Source organism: Molothrus ater, chromosome 5 (genome assembly GCF_012460135.2).
Source record: "Molothrus ater isolate BHLD 08-10-18 breed brown headed cowbird chromosome 5, BPBGC_Mater_1.1, whole genome shotgun sequence".
Lineage (NCBI taxonomy): Eukaryota > Metazoa > Chordata > Aves > Passeriformes > Icteridae > Molothrus > Molothrus ater.
The window spans coordinates 14,061,715-14,082,922 of NC_050482.2; the positions used below are offsets into that span (position 1 = coordinate 14,061,715).

The 21,208-nt window shown below is 40.1% G+C and overlaps 1 protein-coding gene across 1 annotated transcript in view; it reads left to right on the top strand.

Moving 5' to 3' along the window:
- Positions 1–4,040: 4,040 nt before the first annotated feature.
- CDHR3 (cadherin related family member 3) overlaps positions 4,041–21,208 on the top strand; it is a 45,652-nt gene continuing 28,484 nt past the window's right edge. Inside the window, exons 1-2 of the mRNA XM_036400583.1 lie at positions 4,041–4,059; positions 18,368–18,570. Coding sequence (XP_036256476.1) covers positions 4,041–4,059; positions 18,368–18,570 — 222 coding nt within the window. The remainder of the gene's footprint in view (positions 4,060–18,367; positions 18,571–21,208) is intronic.

The following is a 21,208-nucleotide window of genomic DNA, read 5'->3' on the forward strand; positions in this document are numbered from 1 at the left end:
ATGCTGCTTTCCTGTGCTTTGCTCTCCACAATGCCCGTGTGAATAACCAAAACCACAAAACATGAGTCCCCAAAGATCTTCACACATTTCTCGTGAGGTAGGCATAGAAATATTCTTTCATTAAAAATTAAGTTTGCCTGATGAATAATGTATATTTTAACTTTCCATTCACCAGCCATGTTTGTGTGTGTTGGCAGCAGACAACAGCAGCTTCCTGCCTTTCCCTCATTGCATTGTAGCCAATTTTCTCCTGTTCCTTCTCAACATAGATGCCATATTTGTCCTGTTTGTATCCCTCCTTCTCCCAAATGCTTCCCTTTTCTGAGTTTTGTTCCCACTTTTCTGTCACTTTACCCTAACCCTGCATGGTGTGTTTTCATCTCCTGCATGGAAACCCCAGTTTGGGGCCTGTTTTTCACTCTCAGCTCATCTCTCACCACCCTCCCACTTGGGCCCAGCTGCTTCACCAGAGGCAACCATGTCTTTTAATACACACTGCCTTGATTTTATCCCCTACTTTGCAGTTAGGAGACTTTCCTCTCCTTTCCCATGTCTCTGTCAGTGGAGGACATGTCTCTCCCAGTCCTGAGTCACCTCTTCTCCCACTAGTGAGCTGCTTCTTCCATCACAAAGCTGTTTGGAGTTGCCCTCTTTTCCTCTCTTAGCAATTCCTCCTGTTTTGGGGCATGTCCCCTCTCCTTCTCCCCTCTTCTCTGCCTCTCCTTGGGAAGCCAGCAGTCCTTCCCAGCCTAACCCTGGCCCTGGCTGGAGCCCCTTGGCCCCAGTGCAGGGATCTGCCTCTCCTCCCACCATTTTCCACGAGTTCTGGAGCCCTGTCAGTGCCCCTCTCTCAGCAGCTCACTGATCCCCACTGTAAAAGGGACTCAGTTCTGGCAGGGCCAGGCACCGTGGTGAGTGGGCTGAGGGGAGGCACCCACAGGCTGCCAGAAGATTTCAGCCTGGGAGGGATGGCCCTCAGTGTTTGGGAGTCACTCGAGTGTCCTTCAGCTTGGCTGTGAAAGTTTGGGGCCAGCCAGAGAAGAGGTTTGAGTGAGAGTCACACTGCTACACCTTTGGTAAGGTCACCTTTGGTCCTTGGATCAGTGGAGAGCAGAGGGCCCAGCCTACTCACATGGCTCCCCAAGTCCTGTCTGCTTCTAGAGGCTGGCTCCAATGACACCTTGCTCGAGGTTCTGAAATGTTTTGACAGTTGTTGTGGTATGTCCTACTTCCAGCTCGTACAGGAAGCAGACGTGTTGAAATCACTGAAGAAAGCAAGCCTGTTCATCTTGTATTTCTGGCTGAGGCTGGAAGTGGAGTGCCAGAAATCAATTGTGTCTCATCTATTATAGAGGGAATTCTCTTGTAGCTCTTTGCATTGTTGTGCTAATTTTGCAAGGAGATTTGTCCTAATAAGATTCCCATTACAACCAGGAAGAGTCAAATGGAGTATTTCTGATAAGCACTGCAAGTTCTGTGCTCAGTCAAAATGCATCTGAAAGGCCTTAGCAGGATTGGGGTGTAGTTAGTGATGCGTTTGACTACTAAATGCACCAAAGTAAAAACTATGTGTGATGTTTAAGCATTGACTTGACATGTGTAAACCTCTCATGGGCCACTCTGAACTTCTGTCATCAGACTTCACCCAGCCTTTTACAAAGGCAATGGTGGTTGCAGAGATCTGATGTGGATGGATCTCAGTTATGGTCTCACCGATTGAGTGAATTTTTAATTAAATCCTTCTCTTAATGATAAAAATACATTGTCCTTTTCTATTTTTTGGAAACCTGTGTTTTAATGAGTGTTCCTGAGGCACTGTTTCCTTTAAGGAATCCAAGTATAAGCATACTACTAATAATACTTTGGGTTTAAATGGAAACCATAGCTGGTAAAGACAAAAGTTCAGACATCATTAAAAATGTCCCATGTTACTTATGAAGGGTGCATACTTCTGAAATGCCTATGAGCTGAGACTGTAATTTGGCAGACTCAGATTAAGAGAATCTTTGTACATCTATGGCCATCAAACATTTTAACTGGCTAATAACATCCAGTGGTACAGATCTGTGCATTTAATCAAATCTGTTTTGTAGATACTCAGCATGTGATATCCGGTATATGCAAAAGTTACAAGACTGATGAAAAGTGAACAGTAGTGGTTTAGGGAAAAAATTAACTGAAAATCATTACAAAGTTAGTATTTGAGAGTCTTGTAATTCAACTTCAGATACTCATCTGATCCAAGATTAACAGAACTATCTGTTGTTTCCCAAATCTTTTAATTGACAGATAAAAAAGTGCTTTTTCTTTAGGATACAGCAGGCATCTGTGGATTCCCTGTCTGTGTTTAATTCTGCCAAATCATATATAACAATAATAATAGATTATTTGAAAATACCCGAATCCAAACCATTAAGCATGAACTCCTCTTCCTCCCTCTATGGAATTGGAATCTTTTCCTGCATATACTAAATCTGAGCCCTTAAAAACTTGCATTCATGTTGACATTCAAGGATTCTCTAGTAATCTGATAATACAATGGCTGGTTTTCCTTCTGCACTAAGAAGAGTATTGGCACTGCAGCTACTGGTGACTTCAAAATATTACAGTTGTGGCCTGTGGTAACAGGAAAGCTGGCAAAATGAGAATACTTTATGTACAGTGGGCTGAAAAATTTTGCAGTAGATTATTTGTCTAAGCATATATTGACTGTCAGTTCTCTATAAAAAGAGGTGTCTACTCTTCTGTTTACAGGAGAAGAGGAGCCCTTTTTCTCTGCCCTCACACATCATCATAATTAGCACAATTAATACAACTCACTGAAATCTATTAGTAGCATAAGCAGTGGCATTTTATTGAATTATGTGTTCATGTCACAGTAGAGTTGGGCACTTCTGAATATTTCTAAAGTTGTTTGTAAGCAATGGAGCAAAACTTATGTCATGTTCTTATTAAAAAAATACAGTGTTAGAGGCTGTATGGAAACAGAGTGAGTGTTAGTGGTGACAAGACCTAACAACTTGAGTGCCTTGATAAACACAATATATAATAGCAGTACAATAGGAATTGAAATTGAGAGACAAGTCTGCATTGGAGGGGTTAGAATTGGTCTGGTATGGAGAACTTACAGGTGCATAGAGCCATGAACCTGTGTCTTCTGGATTTGTAGAAGGAAAATTTGAAGGACATCTCTGGGTTCTGAAAGTGCTCATATATGGGTGAATCCCTCCATTTATTCAGGGCTTTATGATTTTGCCTATGGAAATTTTTACATCAGCTGACAAAACCCCCTCAGTCTGTCTTTGTCAATCTGAATCTTAATGTAGCCAACTGTTCTGTTCTGATCTCACACTACATTTGTGGTGTAAGAGTCTAAGAGCATGCTGTGTCAGCTATGGGATTATTGGTCCTGGATTTTGCAAAATTTCCCATACACATTTTTGAAACAACAGCAGATAATTATGAGAATTGGCAGATGCCACAGACTTAATTGTTTTCAGCAGCTACAATAGATGTTTTAAAAACATTTCCATATTCAAACCTTTAGTTAGTTCAGGGCTAGTGAAAGACAATTCTTCTTATTGTCTCCTGCCCTCGGGACATCCTCTAGGGATAGCAACCAGCAGAACCTCTGGTCCCTCTTTCCAGCTGCTTTTCACCTGCCTGGCTCACCTTTTAGGTCACTGCTCCAGGTAATTTGCTGGGCTGCCTCTCTTCTACAGCTGTCTGGATTTTGCAAAGACTTCAGAAAAATCATGCCTCAAAATAAGTATTCTATCCAAATGAAACCATGTCTGGAAAGATGGTTGAACTCATCAGCATTTTATTTTGAAAAGTACCATGGATAAGAAGTTCCTTTGGCACCAAAATATTATGTGTTAGCATTCAAGGCATGATAATGATGTAACAGTCACTTTCCTTTTCTCCTGTCCTTCTTTTCAAACTTAACCTGACCTGACCTGGGATTAAACAATCAGTCACCATAACATGTTTCTCATGCCCAAAGATCACAAGTAGGCTGAACTCAGCACAGAGCAGAAATGGATGGAGTGGCAGAAGGTAAGTGATGGTACACAGGTGATCTTGACCTATGCATTTATACCCATGCCCTGCCTGCAGCACAAGTGGTCACACATTAGTGAGATGATAAAGTTTTCCTTTCTTCTGTATTCTTTCCCTTCCCTACTCGGTTTACCTAAGCAGCAGGAGTCATCCTAACTGTTGTTAGTGGGAAAAGATACAGAATGTAATACATCTTCTTGTCCCTCAGGAAAGACATTTGGTAAATTTGGAATGAGCATCTAATTCTCTCCAGGATGCTCAGAATGTAAATTTGGAAAGAGGAATTTCTCCAAATAATTATAGTTTAAATGCCGAATTCCAAATATATTTATTTTCTTTGCTTTTATGTTGGTGCGTGTTGCACACATGCTAGAAGAGATTTCTTTTTTGTGGTTGCTATGGCAAAAAGCAGTCCCCAGTCCTTTTACTTAAAACCCATGAACTGCAATTAACTGTTTAATGTTGTAACAGACAACAGCTCTAGTAACACCTTAACAGCTTTGAGCATGATACTCCCATCATCTCAGCAGATGGTGGTTTTTGGCATTCTGTGTTTTCAGTTTATTCTTCTCCTTTATAGTCCTTGCCATTATATCTTCTGACAAATGCTTCTGGACTAACTTAATTGCAATTTGATTACACTGAGACAGCCCTCAGATCTCAGATATTGTTGGATTTCTGTTAAAGGTGCCCAATATATGAAAAAGAATTTGTGCGTGTATCCCCCTCATCAATTATAACACCAGATTTTGAAGTAAGAATCTGTTTCTTCTCATCTGTAACCATAAAAATACAGTCTTGAAACATTCTTAGTCTGCATAGACTGAACAGAAAAGGAGAAGTAAATGATTCTTTTGTGAAGGAGTAACTCTGAATGTTTGTCAAGAGTCTGAATTAAATAAGAATTACCACTTCCAACTAGTTTTACTACAGGGAGTTGCCCTTCATTATTATTTCTATAGAGATGGAGACTGAATTCCCCATGAATCTTGCTCATTGTTTTAAAGATTTATGACTAATATAAATGCTTTTAAACAAGGACTTTCAATTAAATTTAGAAAAAAATTCAAAATATTGCCTTGTGAAACTGTCTTTCAGCTACTCTTCCTTTTTCTCCCATATAATCACTGTTGTATCCCAGTTTGTAGTTGCAGTTGTATTCCATCTCTAATTTTGTTTTTCACTTAGAAATAAATTCTTTGGAATTAAAACCAGCACTGTTCTCAATGTTGCTCTTTAAAAGGTTTTTATTTATTTATCAGGCAGAACACTTTAGATGTTTCATTCTGTAATACAGGGCCAAATAAAGTTTTTTTAGTACCTTTAGGAGCAGTATTAGCATTTCTTCTTTTTTAGGGAAAAAAAAAAACAAACCAAAAAACAAGAGGGGAAAAGGAAAAGAATCATTTTCCCAGAGTCATAACAAGATAATATTGCAGTTTCAGGTTTTAAAATATGAATGTCTCACTCACAGCTATTTCCTGGCTGACTCCAGGTTTCTATGATTATTATTTATTCAGGGCTGATAGTGTGCTTGACATTGTGCAAATATAGAAAGAGATATTCATGTGGACTATCTGCCAGGATTTCCTAGTTGTTAGTGGCAGTGTTAGCCTCTTTAAGCAGAAGCTTGAGGCTGTCTCTAAAGCAGAGATGCTTATCCCTCCTGCCAACAGGCAGCTTCCTACATATGACCGTGGGAAACACTGCTCAAATGCACAAGGCTGTGGAAGGATGGACCCAGTGGAGTTTAATTTAATTAGCACAGCAGCAGTGTGTGGTAGATCTAACTAATCAAACCTTTAAGACCAGGCATGGTAATTTTAAAAGCTGGAAATCTTTTAGGGAAAGATGACTGGGAAGAATCAATCCTTCTGATCTGATACCTAAAGAATCAAAGAAAGACTGTTTGCCTGAATACTGAATGGTGTGAAATCCTGCGTCTTCTGTGAAATCCATGAACTGTTTTGTAATTTATCTGTAGGACTTAGTGATGGCCTGTGTACTTAATTAACCTGGATAGTGCTGGTGTCCCTCGAGTTGTTGCTGCCGTTTGCAGACTATCCTTGGCCAGGCTGACATCTGCCCATGGCTTTGTCAGAAACAATGCATTCCAAATTGTAGCACTGAAGGCTTTTGTCCAGGACTAATTTCTCAGGTTAGGGACATTAGGGCCAGGGAGAAAAAAAAAGTGAAAAAATCTTAGTCTAAATGGAAGGAATGTTTGTCTTTTGTTCAAAATCTATCTTTGGATTTCCTTTCCGAAGGAGTCGCTGAAAAATCATTCTAAGGATCTTTAGTGACACTTCCTTGACTTTATCCATGAAAGAGTAGAAGTGCTGTCTGGTGTTTCACAGATGAAGAATATTTTTGTCATGATCACTTATAAATACAGTAAAACACCCAAAATCCCACCAATAAAACCAACTTGCAGTGAATGAAAAGGTGAATGCAAATACTTGTCGTTGTTTTCTCCCTGGATATGCATTTCATGATCTGATTCTTTCTCAGACAGAATGAATGGATGATGACAGTAAGCTTATCTCTTAGTCTGAGGTGGTGATACCACCCAAGCTAACACTGAAAGACCTTCTTAGAGCAACACAAATCATATACAAGAGCCAGTATCTAAAAGCTCCACATCCAGAAATGAGCACTTCTGCCACGTATCATACAGAAGCAGCCAAACCAAAAAGATTTGTAGAAAAATAAACAAATCTCTGAGGAGCTTGAAAGCTGAAGTGAAATGTCTTGAGGTCAATTCAGAACTGCAAAGAAAGTTTAAGATGTGTATATCAAATCTGATATATAAATTACAATTCCTGTATTAGTCATATTTGTTATGCCCCATAATTTGTTTGGAAAAGGAAAGACAGTGCTCAAATTTCCTTGCCTCTCCACCCACCTCCTTCAAAGTGTTCCCTTTAGCTTTCAAGCAATTTATTTACACTGAGCAAAATGTCTGGTTTGCACTCACAGGAAAAGTTTTAATTAATTCTCGTTTTACAAATCCTCCATAATATTTATTCAAAAGATTGGCAAATGCCAGGAAGTTCACCCATCCCTGAAAAAATAAGTTTTGTAAATAAATCTGGCAACAAATTTATTTTAACAGCAGCAATCCTGTTAATCTGTCAAGATGTAGTTTGTTTCTGACACTTAATTAAATTCTTTTCCTTAAGAATAGAAAATAATTTGCTACAAACAAACCATTTAGCTGGGACATGGTGACTGTCCCTCTGCTACTTCACAGAGAATTTAATTCAACAGAAAAAAGCTAACAGTATAACGTTTAGCACCTTTTTTTTTAACAGAAACAAGGCTAAATTTCTGTAGTCACGAAGCAACAACAACATTAGGGGCTTCAGGGCCCTTAAAACCCATCCTTGGTGTATCCCACAAACTGGACCAGCATTACTGCACATCTCTGAACATAAGCAAAAGGTGTGTTTCAGGCTGTATGCCACAGGATTTTTTTTTGCCCAGACCCCTATTTCCTGGCTATTTTTTCCTGTACATATCATCCACTTGCTCAGTTCTTATCCAGCCTCAATTCATGGATCCAGTTCCCTGTGCAGCAACACCAGCAATTGTGCAGGTGCATTAGCCTGAGACAGCCCAGGCTGATGTGACACAACTGAGTGGACAGTGCAGCTTAGTCTGGTTTCATCAAGAAAAATGTCCATACCCAGAAAAATATTTTATAAAAGGAAACAGTCCCAGATGTTTGCAAATATCAGCAAAGCAAAACAGGCAAGCCCTGCCACTTGCCATTAATGTTGATTGAAACAAAAGATCCATAGGTGCTGATGTTCAACTTAAATGGACGTCACCTCTCTGTGTTAACACTTCATCCAACTGCACTGCTGGGTGTGTGGACATTTTGGGGTGTTCACCTCTTGATTCCTAAAGAGCTTTGGCATGTCATCCCACTGCTGCTCCTTAGCACAGGAAAACAATTTGTGACTCTATTTTATGTTACAGATGCATAACACTGCATGTCCTGGTATAGAGGCTCATCTGGTGCAAATGTCAGTATAGTCCTGGCAGTTTGTACCAGCAGGTAAAATCTGCCATCCATCTTTCCTGACACTTCCCCAGCTCCTTCAAACTTTAAAAGGCTGATCCAGATCCCAGTGAAATGTGTGAGAACTTTGTGCTGGATCCAGCAGTATGCAGCCTCTTGAGTACAGCAATTAGGATATAGCTAATGTTAGTAATCCTTTCCTGCCTGCCCAGAACACCCAAACTGTCTGAGTCAGGCAAAAGCCTGAGGAAATCAGTTGGGTTTGGGCTGCATCTGAAAGGTCAGTCTGTGTCCCCATGGACTAAGAGGTACGGGGGAAGTTCCAGAATTTGCTGCCAGTTTGTTGCTATTTATTTCTGGAAGCTGTTAGCTTAGATTTTTTTTAGCTAAACTTACTTATGGGGAACTGAGAGGATAAGAGTGAGGGCTTTGGAAAGTCACATTTCTGGGTGCTTTAAAATGCTTATTCATCTACAACTCTTGCTTTTCAGGTTCCTTTTTAGATGGAATTTTAATTCACATTATGGACACTCAGGAGAGTGCACATATTCTATTTTTTTTAAAATACCATATTTAAGGACTTTGCCAAATGAACAAAAGCAAGGAAAATAATCCTAAAAATCCTGGCAGAGTTTGACATCATAACTTTATACAGTACTATTATTGTGAGACATTTAATTATCTAAATAAGTCCTCATTTGAAGGAACTTCAGAGACACATTTTTTTGCAGTGTATTTAAAATCAGTGTAGAAAAGGAAAGAATTTATATTTGATGTAGGGATTTATATCTGATGATGTGAAATAGTGGATTTTTAAAATATAAGCACATATACTTATATATAAAAAATTAACTTAGCAACCTCTTGCTTAATTGGCACTCATGTTATTTAAAAGAAAAGGAGTAGTGGGTGTCTAAAACTTCCTCAGGCTGAAAAACAATATTCTTTTACATTATTGACTCTGATTCTCTTTGTGATTTAATCCTTTCCTTTACATGGCTAGGGGGCAGAAATAGTGGGAAAGTCACAGCCACAAGCAATAACATAGCAATTAACTCAGAGGTACTGGTGGGACATTTAAGTAATTTTAAGTCAATATTTATAAACATGATGCTGCTGGCTGGAAAATCTGGACATTATTTGCAGCTTTGGAAGATTTGATTACTTAACTGATTTTGATTTTCAAATTGCTTTTGAAAATCAACCACTGGTTTGAATCTGCTCCAGATGGGCAATGACTGAAAATTGTTTTAATCTGGCATGTATTTGGTGGCGTAGATAAGCGAGTGATGGCCTCATTAAAAGTATCTCAAGCATATGTGCTGATTAAAAACCCCCTCATCTCAGGCCCAGCAGGGTTTTGGCTGAAGGGAACTGAACTGCTCTGTCACCCCTTTCTGGCATGACAACAGGAGGAACTTCCTAAAGCTGCTGCACACAGAGGTGAATGGGAAATGTGTCCCACTGTGCCTGCCCAGCAGGGAGTGCACCCTGGTACAGGCCAGCAGGAGCTTCTGTGGCAGCACAAGGGTCCTCACAACCTGAATGAGAATCACACAGCTGAGAGCATGGGCTTTAGAAGTCTAAAAGTGGTATTTATTTTTTCCACCAACAGGTCCTCAAAATTATTGCCTATCTGGTTAAAAAATGGTCCAGAGAGACAGGCACTGAAGGTTCAAAGGCTCTGAACATCAGAACCAGACATCCCAAACCCCCCTTGTTGTCTCTGCAGAGAAACAGATGTTTCAGAAGTACATCACTTCCCATCCTAAATGCAACTGCTAAGGCCGGTCACACCAGTTGTGCCCTAGTAGTGCCTCTGTTTCCAAAACAAGCCTAAGGTGACCATAGAACAATAACATATACAGGTCTGTTTTTCAGGCAGGCAAGAAAAATCCCATTCTCAAGAGCACCCCATCATTCTTGCTAAACTGCTGTGAGAATATTTTGCACTTTTTTCACAACCTCAGAACAACTGACCAGGGTCTTTCCTCCAAAGTGTTGTGGCTCAGCTCCCACAACACAGTAATTTTTTTAAAGGAGAAAATGTATCATTTCTAATAATTAGCCGGCAAAGACACTGACCAAAATGGTGTCCTGGGCACATATATCCCATAATATCCTTTTAGAATGCTTTGTAGCCGTGGCCTGCATGAATTAAATGGCTCTTTTCTGTTTAGACAGCTGGATTTCTGTGTGGCACTAGATGGCAATATTCCCTCAGCTCCTGCAATGGTCAGGGGAGCCATACGCAGCAAAGGGACACATCCTGACCTTGTTTCCTTGTTATCACCCATGTAGCTCATATTGTAACAGCCAGGTTTTATGTGACTAAACTCAGTCTGGGCTGCAGGGCTTTTTAAAATCTCTGTGCATTCATCCACCTACCTTTACAGCTTCATAGCTCTCTGTCAAAACATTTATTGGACACTAGGTTTACTGTGTGGGATCCTCTGTTTCATTAAGAAAGCTCTTATGGTCTCAGGCTGTTCCGTGATATCGATGCTCAAATCCACAGGCAAGAAATATATACATCTGGAATATTGCACTGGTTTCCTGCTGCCTTTTGTGGATTAATGTGGTGGCAGATTCAGTCAAGTCATTACTCAGATATAATGTTGCCTTCATGTCAATTGTAAGTGGATTATTTTTTCCATTCATGTTTGTTCTCATATAAAATCAGCATAATCTAAACTCAGCAACTGTAAAAACGTAATTCTGTGTCTGTACCCAGATGAATTTAACCCTGTCTCTGTGTGATATTTCTAAAGGTTTTCTCTAGTCAGCAGAGAACAACAAGGAAAAGGGCCAGCAATGAATGTTGTCTATCTCCTTTGGGTGATGAGGATTTTTTTTGCCTTTTTACCACTTTATCAAGGTCCAGGTCTACTGAAATTGTTCCTTTCAAAACCAGGCTTGTCATTGATTTTTGTGCGACCACGATCATTATAATGATTTTCCAATGATTAAGTACTCTGAAACAAAAAGTGGAGAGTGAAACACTCCTCCTTACATACCATGTCCCTCTTCTGGTCCCCTGCAGAGCCACAGAGCCCAGCTGAAGATCTCAAAGCTCTTGAAACCAGAATCAAACAAAATTTCACACTGTTAGGAAGTAGTGAATTATTCTCACTCCTCTTGTTCAAAGGATGGAGGAACTTATGTGTAAAACCCATCTATCTCCATGTGATGGATGGAGAGCCCTCACCCTGTGCCCAGCCATGCCCTTTTCTGTTAGTTGCACACTTCTCTGTGGGTTGTTTTTTCAAAGTCAATCGAAAATATTTTATGTGTGCTAAAATGCAAGGTTGCTTTTGCAAAAATAATCCAATCCCTTTTGCTGGTTAAACAGGGAAGGTTTTTCATGTTTCATAATGCAAAGGCCTGTTTAAGTAATTCTTGATGGTATAATAAAATACTTGACTAAATGAAGTGCATCACACTGTGTACATAGAAACCTTAAAGTTTGTGTACCCATATTTTCCCAGAACATTCTTTCTTGTTGCACTTGCATCTTTTGCTATTCACAGCCTGGTTTATATATTTACCAAACAGCTCAAGTGGCCAAGCAATTACAATAACAAATGTGTAACAGGGAGTGAATGCTGTATCATGAGGTACAAAGTATTGCTGCGTGGGTTCAGACCCTCATCCAATAACCAGTAAATACAAGAGGAAGACTTCATTGGCCTCAACACATTTTTAATTTTATCTTTAATGGCACTAGAACTTAGTTTGGAATATATGATTAAAATTCAAGAGTTAAATGTATTTGGTATGGACAAGTGACACAATTTTTTGCAGGCACCAAATGTTCTATTACACATTATTCATCAGAAAATACAAAACACAGAATACTTGCTGGTAACATCTACTTTTGCTTGGGTGAATGAATATTTAACTTGTTATCACTGACTTCCATGTTTTGTTAAGGCAGAAGAAAATGCAATATTTTTAAGCAGCGCAAGAACTTCTTAAAGAGAAAAATATTTAGCAACAATGTGTTTTTTGCAGTCATGGTGTCTTACAGTTGTCATGATTGAGCTTGGGAGTGGGACTAAGACCTCTGTCTTTTCTGGAGTTTCTGTGTGGCTTTCCTGTTGTCACTTGATCTTTACATTGGGAGCATTCAAGTACCTCTGGAGCTTTCTTGAATTCATGTCCTTGCAATCATCTGTCTGCCTCAGACCACTCTTGTCCAGATGAAGCAGAGGGAATGGGAAGGATCAGAACAATCTCTGCTGCCTTAATGCCTTTCATATTCCCAGTGGTCCTAAAATAAGTTCTCAAATTCTTTGTTGCAAAAGACAGATTCTCAGGATTCCTTCTTCTCTGGCAAATACTTTCATCTCTTGGGTGTATAACTGCTGGAATAATGGAAGAACTTGTTTCCAGCACAGACCAGTGCATTCTATCATACTCCCATCTGTTGATCTTTTCCATGGAACCAGGATTCTTTAATCTTTTGAAAGATATTGCATCTTCCCCATGTTCTCCACTTTACCTGATTATCCAGAAGACATTTTTTTCAGAAGTGCGTTTTATTTTGCTCCAAAGAACCCAAATGAAGTTGCAAATCATCTTGAAAACCAGAGAATTACAAAAACTTTTTCTTTTGTCCTCTTCATTTGCTCCAAAATTAATCTTCCCTCTATTTTGCCTGAAAACTCCCTAGTTGTAGTCTTGCTTGTGTTGCCTTGACTTCTCTTCACCTAGCTGCTTTATATTCCCAGGAAGCTCATTCCTGACCCCCTTACAGGGTAAGGGCTGCTGTTGCTAGACTGGCCAGTGAATTTCTGCCTTGCTCACCCTGTTCCTAATTCACCTATTCCTAACCAGCCTGTATGCTTTTCTCTACTTGATTTTAAACCTCTTCTAGTCTCTCTTTCAATTCTGGATGCCCTTTACTTCATCCCTGACATCCTGGCAGGTGGAATCAGAGAACCACAGAAATCCACTTGGAGGAATATAAGAAGTGAGGGATTTAAGGAAAGTAATGAGACATACTGGAAGTGACTCAAGGAAGAAGAAAGAGCCAGAGCCCTTTCTGCTCACCCTTCCTCAACCCATATGAGCTCCTCTCCACACTCCCCTTCCTGCAGGCTTGCTTGGCTCTCCCCTCATCTCCATATTCACCTTTACAGTCTCCTCACAACATGCTTGAACCATGAGGCTTAACAGGAACTACTTGAAAGCCCTGGAGACATATTTAGAGGGCAAGCAGAAATTAACTGCTCTATGGGCATTTACTTAGTACCTGAAACAATTACCCATTGCATTTCCAGGTGAAGCTGGGGACAGGATAGCATTGCAAGCACATGTGCAGTCCTGATGCCTTTCCCATGCATGTCTCCTGTAGCTCTCTACAGTGTTTATATAATAAATAATGTCTGGTTTATGTTTATGGACTTTGAATTCTTGCTGAAACTAGATCTGTGTACATTGTCAGAAAGAGGATCAAAACAAAGAAGCGGAGAAATATATTTTTAGGAACAAAAAACACCTCAAGCCACACCAAAACCAAATTCCCCCTTCTCCCCACCAAAACCCAGCCTAAGAAGAAAAGAAAAGAAATAAAGGATAAAATTGTGACCTATGAGTTCTGGAGAAGGCTTGTCTATCCAGAGCATAGGATGGAATCAGTCCTATCCCTCAAAGCAGATACTAAACAAATTTAGAAATCCTGAAAGACTCTGAAATTTATCCCAGATGTTTCTATAGTTTTTTCAAGACTTAAAGAAACAGGCTTATAATGGGATAGGTTACACATTACAACTAAAAGGAGGGAATAAAGCTAGCAGCAATTTTACAGTGTTCTGGTAATTAGTAGAAGATCACTGTACAAGACATCACATTGTACAAGCCTGATTCATGCCTGTGCACACAGACCTCATCTTTGTGAGGTGTCCAGTCACATCAAAACTTCTTTTTGAACTCAGGAAATGCATATGAAGGGATGGGCAAAGAGCTGGTAGGTAAAGGGACATGTTAGAATTTTTTGACAATATAAATATATTTACATTATTATCAGCATAACTAGGTCATTTGAGAGTGAGATTTTCCACACACTTTTTCTACTAATGTGAAGTCTGGGCACACATTTCCTGGGACAAAGGAGGATCAGCTTCCTTAGTACTACAGGTTGTGCTCCCAAATGATACTGTGTGGCCACATCCACTTTACAAGGTGGCCACAACCATTACAAGGTCCTAGAAGCCCTTTAAAATAGATGCAGCTTAGCCATAACATGAGTATTTCTCATGATTCCTCAAATCAGTATCTGATATGTAGGTATGGTTCAGTTCCAATCAGCAGGCTTTACTGATGCATCTTTTCCAGGTCCATTGTGTCAGCAGAATTCTCCAGATCACACAGGTACCACAGCCTGAGGTGTGAATGCAGCAGGCACTGCCCTGGTGTTAAACTGGCTACTCATGCTCAGCATGTTCAATTAACATGCTCATGCTACACAAAACACAGAAGCAAGGCCAGAACTTTCTGAGCTACTGTCAGCTTTCACTGGGAGAACCACAGAGGGTTGTGCAGAAACTATCGAGATGCCAGCTTAGATCACAAATCAGTCAGGTTTCTCCACAGCTGTGTTAAATCTGAATCTCAAAATTCTGCCTCTTAGCAGAGCTGCTAAGTTTGTGCAGAGGTGTTGAGAATCAACTTGATGAATCCCTGAGCAACCTGATTTAATTAATTAATTTAATTAATCCTGCTTTGAGCAGGATATTTCACTAGGTGACCTCCAGAGGTCCCTTCCAGGCTAAATTATTCTATGAGTGAATTCTAATGCACCTATATTGCATCCAGTTCCAGTATTAGTGTCACTTCTCTCCTATGCTCCATGAACTAACTCTAGGACTATCCTTAGTTAAAAAAAAAAAAAAGTTGCTTGTATTGTGAGCTAGCAAGTTAAATGCCTAATCTAAGGGAACCAGTGCCCTTCTGTGGGGATCCATGGTGCTCCTGAAACAGCTACAGCAAAGCTGCATCATGTACAAACTTCATCATGTACTCATGCCTCACCTCCAAGTAGGTAGTATGTGTGTTCTGAGAGATTCTCTGGTAGTCAGAAAAATAAGAAAACTTCAGGTTCTTGGTTTGGGTAAAAACCATGTGTATTTGATTCTGGTGAATGAAGAGAGCACCTCATTGCTGGAGTGGTGAAAGCAGCATGGTCTTTCCAGATTTAAAACATACTCGATTCTCTTCAAAATGCTTCATTGAATAAGCTGATTATAGTGGAAGGACAATTAATGACTGTTTTCCCAAGTACAGACCAGGGCTGTGAATGCAGTGTCAGCAAGGAGCAGTTCCCTGACAAGCAAACAAGCTGATGGTGTTTGGAAACTCCCTTGGAGACACGGGTCCTTTGTTTCATTTCTCACTGCACTACATGAAAAAGAGGAAGAATTTAGATGGAGCTGATGTAAACTGGGGAAATCATACTGTGATCTTCCTTCAGTTTGCATGCTGGGAACATGAAGGACAGGGTCATAAAGACAATGAAGAGCATGCTCCTTTTCCTAGTTTTGCTGGGAGTAGTATCTGGTAAGAACATGATTTCATTATGCTGCTAAAATTAGAACACTGTTGGCTGTTATACTTTCTCTAGGGAACTTTATAATACATATTTAGGGATCAGACACAGATGGGAAAAATCAAGCAACAATTATTTCTGACTGAAATAGACTGGGCTCTGTGGTTACAGCAGTATAATGAAGAGAATATGACTCTTTGCTAAAACTCTTTTTTGGATGAGGCACTTCATTTCTAACAGCCACTGCTCAGTGTGTCAGCACTGGAGTGAGAAAGGAGGTCAGCTCTCCAAGAAACAGTAACTAGTAGTTATACTCCAGTATCCTACTTTCAGATATTGATAATATTTCTCTTTGATAAAGTACAACAAGCAACCAAACAGGACCAAACAGAGAGAAGGTTGTGGACAATATTCGTAGTATAACATAAGTAACTTTGATCAGTGTAAATACATGGGAGATTTGCCAATATGAGTATTTGCACATTAGCAACTTAGTAGATCTTCAAGCTGTCTGAAGTCTGAGGGGCACATAAAGCACTGGTGTTGCTGTAGGCTACTAGCTTGGGTAGGGTCATTTTACTCTCAAGGAACTGTAAGAGTTCTGCCACCCCTCAGAAACCTGTCAGTATTCAGTGGTTTTTCTGATGTTCCCAAAACTGTGATTAGGACACTGCCTGCCACTTTCAGCTTTCTTTGAAAAACAGCACTTTTCTAACTTGCATGGTTGTGGATAGAGAAAATCTTGAAGGTGTTACTCAAGCACACTGTAAAGACTGGCACATCACAGATAAATAAGTCTTAAATATACATAAACTTCTCCAAAATAATCTCTTTATTGCTTTGTCTTGGACTCATCATCTGTCAATGATTGTCATTGATAATTCTGATTAATAATGTGTTAAACTGCTACAGAAATATTTTGTTCTGCAAAGTAAAGAGGTAAGCAAGGATTTGTGAATATGGAAGGAGAGTTTTTGTAAAATTGGTTGGAAAAAGAAGAAGCCATTCAGATGCAGCACCTAAAATTTCAGTTAAAATGAAGAGCAAGAAGTTAGAACTTTTAATTTAGAAAGACAAATTCTGAATAAACAGCCAATGCAATCTTTGGACATAACACAAAAATGGCAACTCCTTTCTGCATTTCTAAATACTGTAAATTATTTCATTGGTTGTATAAATGGTTTCCATTAATGAACTGTGGCTTGATGAGTGAGCTGAATTCATCAAGTAGTGTCCACAGGAGATTACATTTGAAGTTCAGCTCCACTTATGGAAATGTATCTCCAGAAGCCCCTCTCAGCCCAGCCTCATTTACATGGGTGATTTTTGTTGATGATGTTTTCCAGAATTTGTAATAACAGTAATAAAAACTTAGTCCTTCACTGTATCTTGCTCCTGCTGACATAAATCAGTAACAGCTCAGCTGAACTCAGTCCTACCAGGGTGCCAGACTGACCTGTTTCAGTCAGGTCAGAGATTAACTCTTTCAGGCAGTTCCCATCTCACAGTGTCCCTCATCCCACCCTGTACCTGTAGAGTATCTCCAATGTAATTTTTTCCCTAAATGCCAGAGTGATCCCAGCTGGATCAGTGACCCATGAACCTGCTGCATCTGCCGTGTGGGAGCATGAGAATCTCCATGCAGCTCTAATGGTCTCAGACTAGTTCCTGTAGCAGCTTTTCACCTTGCAACTCTGCAGCAAACAAAGAGAGTTCATGGAGCTTTTGTCACAGTAATTGCTGGTGTATGAAGAGCCTGTCCAGACCCTTGAGTGGGCACTATCTGTCTTCCTCTTGGCACAGAGTGTGTAGAAGTTTGGCTGAACACAGCCAGCTTTCTTGGAGAGTGTTTTGGATGAGCCAGTGAAGCATCCCCAAGCAACAGTCAGCCCTGCCACAGTCTGGTGTTGAAGAACATTGCTGGTTCAGGGATGGGAGATTACTGAAGTGTTGTTTCAGGGCATCAAAAGCAGTCCTGATTTAAGTTGTCTAGACACTGTTCATAAGATGAAGCACAAAGGCCTTTGTCAAAAATACCAAAAGCTACAAGCTAAATGACAGAGAAAGCAGAAGTTTTGATTTGGGGAATCCAGAGGTCTGGACAAAAAAGGAGCTTGTGCAAATCTGCTGGATGCCTCACCAGCATGTGCAGCTTCCATGCAGTTTTGAACCATAGGGTGCTCTTGTGGGCCTGCATCTTCTCCAAAGACTCCAGGCAGCTCTTCCTTGCTCAGAGCAGGAGACATGACAGTACACCCCTGAAACTGTTATGAAATCACACTACTCAAGAGCCAGGCTTGCACACAGCTCCTATAGAAAGAATTAGAAGAGGAAAAATGGAGGAAATAGGTGCTGCAGGTAGTGTAATCTACAAAAAAACATTGCTTCTTTGGTATCTGGGTCTGTGTGATCCAAGGTACTTCTTGATGTAACAGTGAGCAGAGGCACTAATTAGTACAGGGAGCAAAATGAAAAAATAGAAACACTTTGGGCTTCTTTGCTTCTGTATAAAGGCATATATGAAGTAAATGATGCAGTGAAGTAATACTTTTACAATGAATAAATTAAAGAAAAATGGATTCTTTTGCCATTAACACTGGATTTACACCACATGCCCTCATTCATAGGTAAAAAGAGAGTCAGGGCATTTTGTGTTCCTTAATGACAGCTCTTCACAAAAGCTGCGTATTTGTTAGCTCAAGTACTTTTGCATTCATTTTCATCTGCAGGAAGAAGACCCCAGTTGCTTCAGGGCTTACCTGCAACAAGCACTGTTGAAGAAAACTCTGCAGCTGGTGTGGCAGTCTACAACTTTAATGTGACTCTTTCTCCATTGGCTTCTGAAGGTGTAGCAATTCTTCCTACCATAGTAAATTCAAATCCACTCACAGAAGCTTTTGCCATTGAATCAAAAGGAAGTCTTCAATTCAGGGTGAGTTTTAAGTTTAACTTGAGTAATTTGCAGTTGTAGGCTGATGTTTCCTGGATTACTGAGCACTGACAGTGCACAATATCTCATCTTTTAATCAGGAAAGAATTTTAAATGCAGACTGTGGTGTTATTCAAAAATGCTGCAATAGATATGACAGATGAATAGCAATAGTAATTATGATTTTTAATTGCATCTAGGAAAAATCACTCATCATAATAATTCCATTAGTTCTGTGATAGAAAAAAATCTGTGATTTTTAGAAAATAAGAGGTGAAGAAGAATGTGGAGGATCTGCCTCTGTTTTGAGGTTTTATCCAAAGCTTTTCAGCTTAATATGTATGAAGTCACTGTGAAATGAAAGTGCCTTAGTTAAACCACATAGCGCTTCTGTTTGGCCACTCTCACCAAGAATGAAAATTAATTTGTTTCACTCTCAAAATAAATGAAGCTGAATTAGATCAAAGTAATTTTTAATTCTGAACAAAGGCTCTGACACATGAGGAAGTTATCTTGATGTAGGAGTTATCACCCTTCCACACATCTGTGACCTGTCTCTATCCATTGCATGCTCTTGTCCTATGGCAAATGCAGAGAAATTTCAATTACTTCAGGCTGATTTTCACTGTTGAATAAATCAGCAAGTATTAGCTCCCATTTGTCACAGGCAATGAGTGTTCAGATGCATGATAACTTGTCATCCCACTGCAACTTGCTTCTACATCTGAGCCTGAACAGGGACACTGAAGGGTGGCTTTAATAGATACAGATAGAAATGGTGAAGAGTCTTAAAAAGGTGGTTTGAATATCCTTTTCTGGGTGTTTCCAAGGAAGTTCAGGTTTTCACAGAATTGATACAACAGCTCTTTTCTAGTTCTCTTTGCTGGTGATTCTAGGAGAAAATTTGGGAAAGGAAAGGCTGTGTCCCGGGTGCTATTGGCTCATGGATTTGATGAGCCTGCAGGGAGCTGCTGTGGCTGCCATGCTCCAGCCTCCCAGCAGAGCACAAAGATCACTTGTGCCAGCTCTGTGGTGGCTCTTTACTGCTCCCCAGCCAGGTCAGTGGAATGGTTAAAAAACCTCTCAAAAAGCCATCTTTCACTTGTGAAGCATAGGGTGGGACTGTACAAATACCTGGACTGGGTCAGCTGAAGAGATCATAGAATCATAGCATTATAGAATATGCTGAGTTGGAAGGGCTCCTTCAGGACTATCTAATCTAGCTCCTGGATCACCCCAAGAATCACTCCATGTGCCTGAGAGCATTGTCCAATTGCTTCTTTAACTCTGCCAGGCTTGGTGCTGGGACCACTTCCCTGGGGAGCCTGTTCCAGTGTCCAGCCACTTTCTGGGTGAAAAACATTTGCCTGATATGTAACCTAAACCTCCCTGAACTCTGCTTCATGCTCCTTCCTTGACTCCTGTGTAACAATCAGAAGGAAATGGATACATCCCTTAAACTGGCTTAGCTGACAGACAATCCATAATGTAGGACTCCTTTCCTAGGCTTTATTTTGGCACTTTCAATTAAAGTGATCCCTTCTGCTGCAAGAAAACCCCTCAGTCCTTTTATATACCTGCTTGCTCCCACCCCATGCCATCTTTATGTTATGATGCACAAGAATTTATATTGCTGCGTGCTGAGTGGGACTGAGAAGTTAATATGGAGGAAAAATAACAGACAAAAAGTCCCTCTTTGTTTTTTTTCATGGCAAGGATGATGGAGAAATTATTGTTCTAGAACAGTGGAGGATGACACAAGGATGAAAATGAATGGCCAAAAAAGCTGGAGACTGGAGACTGCTTCTTCCAAAGTGCCAGTTTGTATCCATTTCATACCACAGCCACATTACCAGAATGGCCTCTGAACCTTTCTATGTTTTGCTTGAGCTGTTGCTTTTTTCAGCATTTCCTAAGTCACTCGGGGGACTAGAACAAAGAGTTTGAGCCAGTGAATATCAGTCATGAAAAAATCATAAAGCAATCTACATAAAAATTCTGCAAATTAGCAGAGGAGTGCTAATTACAACTTATAAAGCAAGGATAAATACATGGGTGTTCTTAGTTAATTTATTTGATGAGGATTGCTACTTTTAATTACTTATGCTATGTTGTAGGAGATCTGTACAATATTTCACAAAAAGTGATGTGATCCAAAACCAGACACCTCAGTTCTACCTGCTGCCATGAAATCTTTGTTTAGATATAGAAGGCAGTATTTCATGAATGAATTATGAGATTACTAAGTACCTGCTCGAATAGACTCTTCAGTATTTATGAAGCACACTTAGTCCTGTTGCAACAGCAGAAAGCAATATCACATTTCTTGATATATTTTGAGACTTCTGAGAAAGTAACAGTCTCTGAGATCTCAGTCTTGTCCCTTCCTCCTCACCTTACTCCTGTTTGAAGGTTCTCAGGAGCAGATGTGTGGAATACATAAAAACCTGCTGCTGCCTGAAACTACCTGGGTGCTCGTAGTGGTGCTCTCTGAATGTATTGGTGGTGGAGCAGGGAGCAGGGAACAGTGATATTCTCATGTGGAATGAGTGATAGATAGTTTAGGGGTGACTCTAGAGCCCCTTTCATGAAGCCTGAAGCTGCTTCAAGTGTGTGCAGTCCTGCCTTTATCAGTAAGCTT